Below are 14,294 nucleotides of genomic sequence, written 5' to 3' on the forward strand. Positions count from 1 at the left end.
AAAACAGCAAAACCTCACTGTGCAGAGCTGACTCAGGGGGAACCCGGAGGCCGGCTCCCCCTCCTGTATTCAATACTGCGACACCCTCCCTGTAGGTGACTCTGTTTTCAGACAGAGGTTTGGAACGCCCTCTTTCAAACATTTCCCTGCAGGGGGATGGACAAATTTTTGGGTTTCTGAATGCAACTCACTTGGAGAATAAACAGAAGGCATTAAGAGGTCAGCACAGCTGAAATAAAGCAGCTATTAGATGTTCAAGATAGGAAGAAAATAAGTGAACTGTAAGAATATGTGTCTACGAAATCTTCAAAGCAAGGCAATGTCCTCACAGCTAATTAAAAGGTGGCTCTAGGCACATGTATTTTTGTAGCTTTTCTACACAGCAAGTAGTTCTACTTTAAAACAAGTAACAGCAGCTTTTGTTTTGGAGACCTCTCGAATGCCTTCGGCAAGTCTTGAAACTTAAACTTTTTGACGCACAAAGCAGCTACTTATTCATAAAATGTGATGACCGTGCTTATTTGAGAGCAGTTTCTTCTGGCTCATTCTCAAAGAAAGAACAGTGGACCTGTTGGTTTCTGTGGTTTGACCTAAACGCAGTAGGAGCTAATCCCTTCATACACCCAAGATATGTAGCTTAGGTCAAGTTTGGAGAGTCTTTGGAATTGATTTCTATGGACTTACTTTTGACATCTTGCTTTTGCTGTCTCCAGTTAAAAATGCCAAATTATTAATTTCGTTCTGAATCACAAAATTCTGCTCTTCCCTCTTGAAGTTCTAAGTGGGGGGAAATAAAAAAGCAAACATTACAAGAAAGTTGAGGTGTACCTTTCACCACCAACTCTAAATCCAGGGCCCCCATGTGTGCTTACGTGAGATTTACACCACAGGATGAAGACCTCTGCCACCATGCGGAAGAGCTGGTCAGAGTCAGTATCGGGGCTTTTGAGCCAGTTAGATCTGAGGTGAAAGATAAATGCATATGCATGTGGAATTCAGCAACGATTGAAAGACTCACACTCTAAATATTATACCGACAACAGATGAACACATTTATCCAGATAAAATTGCATTCCCATAGGAGGCAATCTTCAGAGAGACTAAATATCAATATATTCCTTGCATGCTTAGATATAGGCATGTAACTGTTGTAGGTATCTTTGAAGACCTACAATAATCATTTCCATTTTACCAAAGGATTCCAGGATTCTCTTAGCAAACAGATGTCAGAAATCAACATTTCAAAATGGTCAAAGGTAAGGTTTTTTTGTCCTTTAAACTGAAGAGGTGATCAAGGTTACATTCTAAGTTTTGGGACAGGCCTCCTTTAATCCTCAAGGCTAGCAAGACTAGGAAAGTCTTGGTCACTATGACATCTAATCTTGTCAAGCCTTTGAAATTGTGAGCACTGCATAAACAGTTCAGGCCTTGCCCGTCTTCCTTTCAAAGCCACTTTTATGAATGAAATCTGTAAGATAATATTTTTTTTAACTGTTATTTAAAGTGTATAGGCAGAGACCAAACATCTCCTATGCCCTTTGAAATGGTTTGCAAATTCCCTATAAATAGGCATTACTCATTTTTAAAAAAAATACTAGGCTAGGTAAATTTCACAGTGGCGGCAAGAAGGCTTAAATTACAGTAGAATTCAGTCATTTCCTAAAAGTTGTCTTGCCCCTATCTTGTGCATTTGAATTAAATTATATTTTGAAACGGCTGGGTGAGTAAATATCTGCATAAAGTAACACATTAGAAATTAAATTGTCTATCGTCTTTCTTAAAGAAAACTTTGGGGCTGTCATGAATGGTCTAAAAAACCTAATGTCCCTTGGTGTATGCATGGTAATAGCTATCAAAAAGCCAGTTCCCTAAGCCCTGGGACATCACACTGAATTGTTCAGAGCAGCCTGTACCTTCTGCCCATTCATGGAAGGCACCAGGCTAAGGAAGAAAGGTGAAGACTCATGAGGCCAAGACCACCTCTGGATTCCTTTCTCATCTCCTCAATTCCTTCCTGCCCTGAGTTCCAGCCTCATGGACATTCTTGTCTAACCTTCCTTGTTTTCTACCTCAACTAGCCTCTCCTTTATAGGCAGACACTACAGGTGGTCTGCCCAACACTCATTCTCCTCTTCTTCCTTAGGCACAAAGCCCCATTTTACTCCGGGTGGCATTGTGCCCTGCTGAAGGTCACCTTACCCAGCCCCCCTCGAGGGACAGCCGTGGAACTAAGTTCTGATCAATGAGATGGAAGAGGAAGTTGTTGGATGAGCCTTCCGGAAAAGTTCTCTAAAAAGGATCAGATAGCTGAAGGTGCCCTTTTGCCTTTCTACTTCCTCTCTGGAATGAAAATATGACAGCTCAGACTCTAATTGGCATGTTGCACCTGAAGTAGCTTTGAACATGGAAGCCAACGTTAAGGACAGAAAGACAGAGGAGTGAGGGTTTCTAATGAGGAGCAACCATACTGGCCATGGATTGGCTATCTCTGGACTTCCTTCATGTGTGAGATTTAACTTCTAATTTAAGCCACTCTATAAGGTATCCATCACTAGAAGCCAAATGCAATCTGAACTCGAGGCTTGATATTGGTAACGCTTTTTGATTTCTTTCATATTGATTTTTCAGGAGTGCTTTTTCAGGGTCAAGTGTCAGGTTTTATCAGAACCGCCAGCTGTTCCTTCTGTAGCGTTTTGGTTTAAATGTGCTTTATAGGCTTGCACTATGCCTTGAGTGGGAAGAGGCAAGGGGTCACATCCTATCCCGCTGAGGAAAAGCACAGCCACAGGGAGTGAGTCGCAGGAACACTGAAAGCAAAATCTCAGGTAAACATTTGCTCACAGGAGAAAGGAGAGGCTTTGCATACCATTGCCTTCATATGGGAATGCAGTTTCAGCTGAATGAATTTTGTTTTCAACACCCTTCTTCCAAGAGGCAGATTTTTACTCTTTGTCTTTAGTGAGGTTCTTTCTTCAGGTTCAGAATGGTGGGTACACATGAACCCACCATTAAATGTTTTCCCCCAGGCACGTGAACTCTCTGCACCTCGCAAACCAGATGAAGTCAGTATTTGCAGGAGGACAGAAGATCCTGACCTTGCCTCTCCAACGTGCCCGTATACTTCCTACCCCCAAATGATGTAACCAGACTCTCTCCTCCCTGCTCCCAGCCTTCCACAGAACTCAGACCTTTCTCAACATTCAGGCATTTGATCCTTTTGGAGGTACTTAGCCGACCTGTGGGTTTCTTTTATCATCTGCTCTGCATGCTGCCAAAAGACAGCTGGGAAATGCAAAGCTGTAGGTGGGGAAGACTGCTGGGTTTAGAGGTAAAACAGAAACAAAAAGCAGGAGAATAAAGGAGAGTTAGACTGCTGTTGTCAAAATGCCAACTTAGCAGGTTTTCGAAGAAAGTAAAGCCAGTTATCAGGTTTTGAAAGAAAGCAAAGCCATGTTCCTATATTCACGGTCAGGTTGTCTGACTAAGAGGTAAGAGCTTTATCTCTGCCTTGTTCCTGAGCCTCTTGTAGAGGATACAGCCTGAGGTGGTCACCACACAGGATTTACTTGGATTCCCTTCAACAGTTTGTGAGATGGGTTTTCACCCAAAATCGTACTATTTAAAGTTGTTCGTTTCTGTTCAGAGTGTGTCTGATTTCCAGAAAGGAGGCTGAGACTCTGCTGCCTTGTGTAGGGAGGTTTGTTGAACCTATGCTGATGTATAATCTCCTGGCATGAGGAGATGGAGCCCTGATCCGCCCTGCTCGGGCCACGGCACGCTTGGAGCTCTTGCTTATTCTGGGTCAGCTTCAGGTTCAACACTGACCCACAGAAGCTTCTCTTCAGAAGACTGTTTCAGATGTCGAAGAGACTTGGAACACTGCTGTGACAGGGCTGAAGGAAGTCCAAAGGTTTAATATGACGAGAGAAAACAGGGGAGGACAGGACAAGATGGCTGTCTTCAATGTTTAAAGAGCTGCTGCAAGAGAGACTGGAGTAGTTTTGTGTGGCTCTAGAGAGCAAAATCAGAGTTGATAGGAATTACAGATCTGAACTCAAAAATGGTTCAGAATGGGGAGAAGGGGAATTGGATGAAGGTGGTTAAAGGTATAAACTTCCAGTTATAAGATAAATAAGTCCTAGGGGGTGGAAGGTGCAACATGATTAATCTAATTAACACTGTATGTTATATATGGAAGTTAAGAGCGTAAATCCCAACAGTCCTCATCACAAGGAAAAAATACTTTTTCATGTCTTTTATTTCGTATCTGTGTCAGGTGATGGATATTCACTAAACTTACTGTAAGCATTTCATGATGTATATAAGTCGAATCGTTCTGTTGTCTACCTTACACTTACAGAGGGCTGTGTGTCAATTACATCTCAATAAAACTGGAAGAAAAAAATGAATGAGAAAGAGTTGAACAAAAATGGCTTTAACTGTCTGAAACTAGAATGGGAAGACACGCACAGTATGGCTGTACCTGTCGTCCATAACCGTGGTGGATAATGAGGCAGGAAATGCACCGCTAGGAAAAGGGAAGAGGGTATTGATTCATCCAGTTATAGGTAAGATGAGCTGACCTCTATTATTCCTGCCAACTCCACAATCCCGTGCTTCCAAGCCAGCCAGTTCTTTTGGGTGAAGAAAGAACTTGAAGGAGGTAAAGGCACACACACAGGAAGGAAGGATTTCTAAGCGAGGCTCAGATGGCCATAATGCTCCCTGGTGTTCAGGGAAGAAAGGGTTGAAAAGCGGGGATGAATGAATTAATGATCATCTCAAAGACTCTCTGGCATTGCCATTTTTAGCAACTGTCAAACAACGTGTAAGTGGAACACACTCTATCTTGCATCTTGATCGTCAATAGTGACAAATGCAGTTAAAAGAGCTATTCCAGGGGCAACCTTACTCTACTTTCATTTCTGTTTTCACCTCAAACTCTGACAAATTCCTTCGCTAACCTGCTAGCATAATTATGTTATCAGAAATGACTAAAATGATGACCCTGAAAGCAGGATTTCTTTTGAGACAGTGAGTAAAATTCCCCACAGATAGGTAAGGAATTTCATACACACACACACACACACACACACACTTATATATAGTGTGTGTAAGATGTTTATTTTGCAAAGCTAAATATAAGTAATCTTAAGTAAATATTTTAAACAGTAAGTACAATTTACCGTATGAAATAAATGCTAAAATGGGCATATCCAGACCTATTCCTTGCCCATGACAGAATGGCATACCACTCAAAAAGTCAGCAACGTTCCCCCCAGTATCCCTAGGTCTTTTCAGTATCTATAATGGAGTATTTTAAAATTAAACCTTCCCAAACTTACATTTTAGGCCTCTAAGCTTTAAGAGGGTGAGGTATAATAAAAACATCTATCTGGTCTTTGCCTTCCCCTGGGACCAACAGTCCTTTGTTCCTTTGCCTGTTCATGAACATTAGGCTACTATGCCTTCATTTCCCCCTCATCCAGCTTAAATTCCATGGCCAACCTTTAGAATTACCCTATTATATACACCCTCAACTCCCTAACCCATTTTTCTTCGTCACACTCATTTTGCAAAGCCCCAACTCTCTTCCCAGTCTGGGCCTGTACCTGGCAGCCAAACTGGCTGGAGAAAAACACGACTTGCCAACGGGTCCCACTTTAAATTCACGACCGCAGATCTCAAGTGGGGCCCTGGATGCAGCCCGGCGATCCCACCCACTTCCCTGGCCCACCCGCTCTCCCGCTCTCCCTGGGCCCTGCCTCCTTCCTCCTCAAACCTCCAAGCACCTTCTCTATCTCACAAACTCTCCTCTCGAGCCTACTTCTTCCCCCAGCTAGCAGCCCGTTTCTCTGTTCCCCTTTACAGTTAAAACTCCTTGAACAAGTTGTCTGTACTGCTATCTCCAAGTCCTTTTCTCCCATTCTCTTCCAACCTGCTCCGAAGAGGTCCTCATCTCCATCGCTCCATTGAAACTGCTCTTGTCAAGGTCATCAATAACCTTCATTCATCATCATTCTTTCCTCCTGGAAATCCCTTGTGAAGTAGGCATCCAGGACACAACATGCTGTTGGTTTCCTCCCGTCTCACTGGCGGTTCCCTCTCAGTCTCACTCACGGGTTCCTTCTCTTCTGCCTGACCTGAGCACACGGGCTCAGTCCTTAGAACTCTTCCCTCTCCCTCTCAGGCCTTTATTTATCTCATCCAGCCTCATGTCGCTCAAAGACCACATATCAGCGTGTAGGTGACTCTCAAATTCTCATGTCTACACCAGACCTCCCTCCTGAACTCTGGACTCATATATTCAACTGCCCACTCAACATTTTCATTTTTGTATTGAAGAGGAAACTCAAATTTAATACGACTGAAAGTGACATCCTGATCTTGCCCTAAAAAAACTTCTGTATCCACAATCCTCCCCAACTCAACTGCTGGGAACTCCATCCTTCCATTTGCCCAGAGTCATCTTTGACTCCCCTCTTTTCTCTTATCCCCAATCTGCAGGTCCCAAGGGCTCTACCTTTAAAGCAGGCCCAGAATCTGACATCTTCTGTCAACCTTCACTGCTACCAGCCTGGTCCCAGCCACCACCAACTCTTTTTTTTTTCTTTTTAATTGTGGTAAAATATATGTAACATAAAATTACTCATTAGCAACATTTAGTACAACCATCACTACCTAGTTTCAGAACATTTTCAGGACTCTGAAAGGAAACCCCAGCCCCATCATGCAGGGGCTCCCCATCCTCTGCCCCAGCCCTGGCACCACGAGTCCGCTCTGCACCCTCAGCTCTTGACTGGGTCACCATGAGCCTCTCGGCCGGTCTCCTCACTTCCTTATTTGCCCTGATCCCTCACCACAGCGTTCAAAGACTGAGTCAGATCACATCACAGCTTATCTTCAAACCTGCACCAACTGCTCATCTCGCTCAGAGGAGAAGCCCTGGCCCCGTGGAGAGAAGATGGCTTCTCGGACGTCTCGTGCTGCTCTCCTCACCCCTCACTCTTCTCCAGCTGTACTGGCCTCCTCGTGATCCCCTGAACATCCCAACACACACCCCTTCCTCAGGGCTTGCACCAGATGCTTCCTTTTCCTGGGAACATAACCCTTCCCCAGACCTGCAGTGTTCCCGACCTCACCTCCTTCGGGTCAGTGTTCAAATGTCGCTTTCTCAGTTAACATTCTTTTAGAACTGCCACCCTGGCACTCCTAATTCCCTTTACTTTGCTTGTATAATTTACTTAGATAAGTAAATTATAAGTAAAGTGTATAAGTAAATATATAAGTATATAAGTAAGTATATTGTAAATATGCAAGTATTTATTTTGTTCATTGTCTGCTCGCCCCACTCTCCTGCCGGAATGAAAGCTCCCTGGGCCAACATCTCTTTCTGTTTTGTTCTCTCTTGTCCCCTAATGCCTCCAACAGTGCCTGACACACAGTCAGTAATGTCTGGTGAATGAACGTGTGACAGAGCAGCAGAGGGGCAGAAGCGGGTCACTGCTGCCCTTATTCGACTAACTCCCTCTTCCCTGTGGTGGCCTGTGAAGATGGAAGGGGTGGCCATGCCGCTGATCATGTAGAATCACTGGCCAAGGAAAAGCATTGCCCAGAGGTCCCACACCGGGGATTCTGTGGGGGAGGGGCACCGGTGGTGGCAGCTGTGACCTCCCTCTCTCACCTGTAACAAAACCCAGTACCGTCTCTCCAGCCTGGGGACTTGCCTAGGCCTCCTCCGTACCTGTTGTTGTCCACGTAGCGGATCAGCATGGGGTAGAAGGCATAGAGGTCTCTGCAGAGGACGGCAAACTCATCCAGGATGAGGAGCTCTGCCTCCTGGGTGTCCCCTCTGCTGTCGGCTTTCAGCTGCTCCTCCTCCTGCACAGTCTTGACAGCCTTCTTCTTCAGCTTCTCCAGAGTTGGGATGAAGTGGCTTCTTAGCAGGTCCGCCCTGGCCTTGCTGATGATTGGCTGGGCATACACTGTGTTTGCAAACAAAGGGCCTCCCCCTCATTGTGCATGTTATGACAATCGATGAAAGGAAAGAAGTGATACTCGAAGGTGAGGCTGTGAAAAGCCATCAACTCAGGATGGCACTTGCCCTTCCTTCATCCTCTGCTTGGCACTTCCATCTCATGAAGCCTCAGTTGCTGGAGGCGGGGGTGGAGCTACAGGAGAAGGTCTCTATTCCTGTTCTGCTTCTCTAGGCCATAGGGAAACCTTGCCACCCTTTAACTCTTCACATATGGCGTTTGCTATACCTCTGAGCTCTTCATAACAGACTATCTTGTTTCATTTTAGAGTACATTCATGTTGGTTTTAGCTCACTAGCTAGATTATAAACCTTTTATTCATAATAACCAACACTGTGCTGAGTCAAGAGTAGGCACTCAATACTACGCTTTCTGGTTTATAGAAAAATCTCTTGTTAAAAATATATGGACCCAACCACAGTTCTCAGCCCCCAGGACTTGAGAACTGCCAACCTACTGCCTGGGGACTCCTCTGGGCCCTGAGAAAAGCAGAGAAACTACTATCATCTATAATAAACTGAGAGGCAGACTGGGGTGGCCACTAGAAGTCAATGAGCAGAAACAAGCAATCAGTGGGACCTGCGACTATGAGTCCAGCCTTCTTGAAGAGAAAGATAAAACTTACATGTCTCATCGAGTTTCTTAAATGGAATATCCTATTGGTCTAATTCATAATAAAGATGAGAATCAGAGTAATTATTTAAAGATAAGTGAAATAAAATTCTCAAGAGTCATGAACCATTCACAAAGTGCATTGCGTATTTTGTGTATTTCAAAGGTTCTTTAATGTAGGGCGTTTCAATTGGAAACAGCCTATAATCCAGCACTTTTTCTTTTTAATCTCACTTTACCTTACTTTTTGCTTTCATAAATAAGGCTGTTTTAGAAAGAGAAGGCAAAAACAGTTCTCTGCTGAGAAGCATTAACCAACAGGTCGAAACAACACTGTGATGGCTCACATTTCACACTTCAGCCTTCACCGGGCTGCATTTCTGCTTTGGACCTGGAATCGGAATGGCTGTTCCAGATATGGGTGATTTGAGGTTGCTATTTAAAATGGACTTTGTTTAGGCACCAGGAATGAAGTGGCCTAACTGAATGAGATCTGGGTTCACCTGTGAAATAACAGGTCAAGTTCAGTTCCCATCAGTGTGCTGTGACATCTTTCCACGGCACCACTGGGGAAGCTAAGGGAGTCCATCCTTCGATTACCTTCCTTCCCTTAATCCAGATTTAGAAATTAGAGCTCCTCAACAAATTGCCTTAGGGTTAACAATATTCTTGGGCTAATAGGTAAGAAAGGAACGCCAACTTTATCTACTCATATGTTCCCAGAGGCCTACACTGTCTAGGAGCCATCAGTACCCAAAGTATTTATAATTTGAAGTTCATTTCAGAGACAGGAAGGGGGTAGAAGTTTTCTTCCTTGGAATATCTACTCATTTGTCCAGGAAGCTAATAGCTACCACTGATCCCACCATTGTGTTTTATGGTTAGGAGATTGTAGGGGTGAAACAGCTATGGTCCATCAAAACTGCAGGTCCCTCAAAGGCAATGACTTTGCTTTAGCTTCTGTCTTCTCGACTCTCTGACAGAGGACACTAAAATATTCATGGTTTCCTGACTGTGGAAAGTGTGGTTATTAATTTTCCAAGCCTCTCCTCTTTTGGAGTTGTTTCAGGAGCAGAAAATCAGCTAACAACATTCATTAAGAGCCTACTGCATGCAAGGAGGAGTACAAAACAAGACGGAAATCCAAGTGAGGCTACTGTGAACCTAAGTTAGAGAGTGTCTTAGGAAGCATAACGTGAAATACAAATGCTAGAAACTTACAGTACAGCCCAGATGGGAGTGAGTTTTGTACGTGTGGAAAACACGCAGGATCACTTACCAAGAAAATATGGACAATTATTACTGTAAGAGCAAACGGAATTCTTAAGTACCAAAAGCAAATAAGTAATGATCATGGGATTCGGGTAGAGTTTATCAAGAAGGGCTTCCTGGAGATTCGAGGGACCTGGATTAGTTGGGGAGTTAGGCAGGAGCATTTGCTCCAGGAAGCTCTACAGGGGAATAAGTCAATTCTTTTCACTGTTAAATAACGAAGTGCGGGGAGGGGGAATAGCTTAAAGGTAGACTAAGCGAAGAAAAGAGAGTCCAGGCGTCTTGGTGCTGGGGCCGGGGCCGGGGAGGAAAGGCATGTGTGGTACCTGCAATGCGCTTCATCCAGGAGGCCTCATCGATGCTCAGGTTGTTGTTGATGATTTTCAGAATGTTGCCCAGGATGACACTGAGGTGTTCAGAGGTGACCTTGGTGCACCAGGGCCCTGTGCTGGGGGGCAGGTGCTCAGGCCCCCGCTCCCACCAGTAGGACAGGTAGTTGCACAGCATGGGCAAGATCACCTCGATGACGTGGGGCATCTCCGTGTACCGGGCCCCTGACTCGGCCAGGTCGTTGATTTCCTTCATCAGGCCTTCCAGCTGAGGGATGTCAGGGCACATCTCCTCCACCGTGTCTGGCATCCCCAGAACTGACCGAGAGGGTACAGGAAGAATAAAGGGACAGTAATTCAAAAGCACAAATAGTGCAACCTTCTCTCTCTCTGTCCACCCCTCCTTTGGTCTTTAGACATAGTTTTCCACCCCAGAGCCTCAAACAAGTAAGCTCCGGATACAGAGGAGCTTTTGCTCTCCTGCTGCCTTTGTAAAGACTGAAGCTTCCAGAGGCTGGGTTATCTTCTAGATGTCATATTCAGGTTAAAACACTTAAACTGAATCTTAAAGGAGCATAACAGAGACATGGCCGAGGGACATTTCATAAGACTTCTCTGTGATACAGTCAGTCTCTTGCTTCTCCATCCTGGCCTCAGTGCATGCACTGCAGGAAAGGCAGGACTAGGAGGAGAAAAGCATCCCCATCGGTGCTGAGTTGCCAATTTGTGGTTCGGTCACCTGGATGTCTGTACTGTTTCAAAAAGGAAAAAGAAACATCTTGCATCAAAGATTCTTTCAGCTGCACCAGAGACAACACTTTCCATCCAGTTGAAATTTCGGGGAAGAAAGCTTTGCACATACATTGATTTCTGAGTTTACAAAAGAAGTTACTGATGACCTGAAGTAACCTTTGCCAAGACCTCTTGTCATTCACTTAAACCTTTTTGTTTCTGAAGGTTTATGTGCAAGGAATAGTGAGTCAGCCCTATCTCTTCCTCACACTGAGTGACTGAGGTCACTTCACTGATGGAGGAAAGACAGGATGAGATGATGAGAGAGTTCAACATTAAACGTTGTCAGATACAAGAATAGCAAACAGAAGAAGCCAAGGGGATATCTGTCTTGTTCTTCTTAAGGCAAAGGACACTCTTTCCCTCCAAGACAGGAGGAGAAGACAAGAAACATCCTGAGGTTCCTGATGGGTGAGACGGAAACAAGGGCTCTGAGTGGCAGGGCGGGGCATGGTTGAAAAGAAGCACAGGCCAAAAGCTCTGCAGAGCGTCCATTTATGTCATAGCCCCCAGGGTCCGCCTGGGCCTGGGAGGCAGCTCATTGCAGACTCCACCCACAGGCCAAACTTCTCACAGTGGGGCCAAAGCATCAGACACCGGGGGGCTAGGGAGTCAGAGAAGCAACAGGAAAATGTGGTGCATTTTAGATCCACTAGTGGAGCCTATTAGATCCACTAGAAGATTTGAGGAAATTCTTTTTGATATTAGAAGTAAAGTGTAAAGTTCTCATGAATTTCAAAGGACAGAGCAGAAACTTCAAATAAAATGTGCCGTTTAGTGAATTGGGTTGTGCCCGCAGGCCCTCTGCCATGGGGTTACTGCTGGTGTGAAGTCTCTCTCTTTTCTAGATTTTAAGTCTATAGGAATGGAAGGGTTAATGAATAAGAGGCCACTGCAAATTCTTTGGCCTTTAGGAATATTGGCCAATTGAAGGGACTGTCTTGATTTCTGTCATAATTGTCCTGCCTGGAGCAGAGATCCAGAGTAATCCTGGCTGCCTTGGAGACAATGAATCTGTAGCTGTTACAAGTGGTTCTAGGAGATGGTGCGCAGCTGCACAGTGAGGGACTTGGAAGAGCCTCCCTGCTACGGAGCAGGCCCTGTGAGGTGCTAACACCCTTTCCCTAACTGTGATTTTCTGTTGCTATCGGTATGGCCTTTCGGCAGGTAGAAGACTACAGATCTCTCTTCCTTGGAAGTTAGGCGTGAACCAATGTCCTTTAAATCCAGACAATTCAAAAGGACTAGTAGGGCTTCCCTGGTGGCGCAGTGGTTGAGAGTCTGCCTGCCAATGCAGGGGACACGGGTTCGAGCCCTGGTCTGGGAAGATCCCACATGCCGCGGAGCAACTGGGCCCGTGCGCCACAACTACTGAGCCTGCGCGTCTGGAGCCTGTGCTCCGCAACAGGAGAGGCCACGATAGTGAGAGGCCCGCGCATCGTGATGAAGAGTGGCCCCCGCTTGCCGCAACTAGAGAAAGCCCTCGCACAGAAACGAAGACCCAACACAGCCAAAAATAAATAATAAATAAATTAAAAAAAAAAAAAAAAAGACTAGTAGCATGAAAGCCAAAGAACATCGAACTCCTATGATTTACAGCGTAAGGGAATTGTACAGGTTAGACACGATCCACTGCCAATGCTGGCCATTTGCAGAGAACAAGTCCAGCCTGTACCTTGCTGCAGAGCAACAAGAATCAGGGGTGACATCAACCTGAGGGTCTGGGGAGACTCTCACAAACAAAATCATTTGACACATACAGTGTCAGAATCAATAGGTACGAACAGTACAGTCAAACATTCTACCTTCAAGCTCTGCACACAGAACAATGCCAACTGCCACAGATGCAACTGAAGTTTACAACTGTTTGCTATAAAATTATACGTGAGAAGGCTCAGGGCGTGTGTGTGTTTAAATGTCACATCGACAATACATCATCATGGACACTTTTTTTTTCCCTACCTAAGAGAAACACAGAGTTGCTTGAGGTTGCTTCACTGGAGTCATTACAATGACCTTTAAAAGTTACTTATATGTAATTGGTCCTCGAGGGGAAGAAACATTTGTGATTTACTTGGTGTTTTGTTCTTCAAATGCCACGTAATAAACCCGCAGAATGAATGCTGCTGAGTTATCTGCCTGAAAAAGAGCTCAGCTGGGTCCTATTAGAATCAGACACAAGAATGTAAGAGGGGACCATTGGAACACACGGGCCTTCCATCTGCTAGATCAGTGGTTCTCAAAGCGAAATCCTCCCACCCGCAGTGGCACCATCACCTGGAAACTTGTTAGGACCTTCAGAATCCAGACTTACTGAATTAGAGACTCTAGGGGCAGGACTTGGCATTCTTTAACAAGCCTTTCGAATGATTCTAATACATGCTAGTGTCTGAGAAGCACTGGGAACCACTGAGTTAGATTCCAAAGTAGTATTTTCTTCACCAAGCAGCTCTTCCCTCAAGAAGCCAGCATCAGAGAGCACTGTCTCTGTAGTACAGGCAGACAGCTTGGATGGAAACTGGACCTCCTTTCTCTCTGGTTGATTTTTCCAATAAGGATTCGGAAAGTAAACTGGCTGGTGAGTAGGATGTTTTGGTCAATCTAATATTCTGATTAATAGACCACTGCCACACATAACCAAAGATTTTATCTAGTTTTATCTAGCACATAACAGTATTAAACCTTTTCCAGCTTTTGGATGAGTCAGAAAATGCTCCAGGACATTACAAGAGAGAAGAGTTCCTAATATGAGTAACTCTGCTGGCAAAACACCAACTGTTAATTAATAGAGACGCCCAATTGACTGAAGCCTTGATAAATCAGTTCATATTGTATTTCTCAACCAAAGACTCACATCATTTGTCACGTCACATTATCTGTCACATTCCTTTCCCTCCTTGGTCCCTCAGGCCACCTATTTTGTATAATGAATGAAGTCTACCTTCTCAGAGTCCGTCAAGCCATCAGTCATTCTCTGGCTCCAGGCAAACCTGGTCATCCCAGAATAAGTATTTGTGTACACTCTACTTTTCAACAGCCATACACATGGTCAGCATTCAGTCTTTGTTGATTCATTTTTTTTTTTTTTAAGATTTGATTTGATTTATTTTTGGCTGCGTTGGGTCTTCGTTGCTGTGCACGGTCTTTCTCTAGTTGCGGCGAGTGGGGGCTGCTCTTCCTTGCGGTGTGCGGGCTTCTCATTGCGGTGGCTTCTCTTGCTGCGGAGCACGGGCTCTAGGTGGGTGGGCTTCAG

General features: G+C 44.8%; 1 protein-coding gene across 1 annotated transcript in view; it reads right to left on the reverse strand.

The window, feature by feature from the left end:
• RYR3 (ryanodine receptor 3) overlaps positions 1-14,294 on the reverse strand; it is a 378,467-nt gene that overhangs the window by 57,930 nt on the left and 306,243 nt on the right. Inside the window, exons 66-69 of the mRNA XM_068538049.1 lie at positions 10,247-10,567; positions 7,745-7,985; positions 873-960; positions 685-777 (exon numbers count right to left, since the gene is read on the reverse strand). Of these exons, the coding sequence (XP_068394150.1) occupies positions 685-777; positions 873-960; positions 7,745-7,985; positions 10,247-10,567 (743 nt within the window). The remainder of the gene's footprint in view (positions 1-684; positions 778-872; positions 961-7,744; positions 7,986-10,246; positions 10,568-14,294) is intronic.

This window comes from Eschrichtius robustus, chromosome 1, assembly GCF_028021215.1.
Source record: "Eschrichtius robustus isolate mEscRob2 chromosome 1, mEscRob2.pri, whole genome shotgun sequence".
NCBI classification, from domain to species: domain Eukaryota; kingdom Metazoa; phylum Chordata; class Mammalia; order Artiodactyla; family Eschrichtiidae; genus Eschrichtius; species Eschrichtius robustus.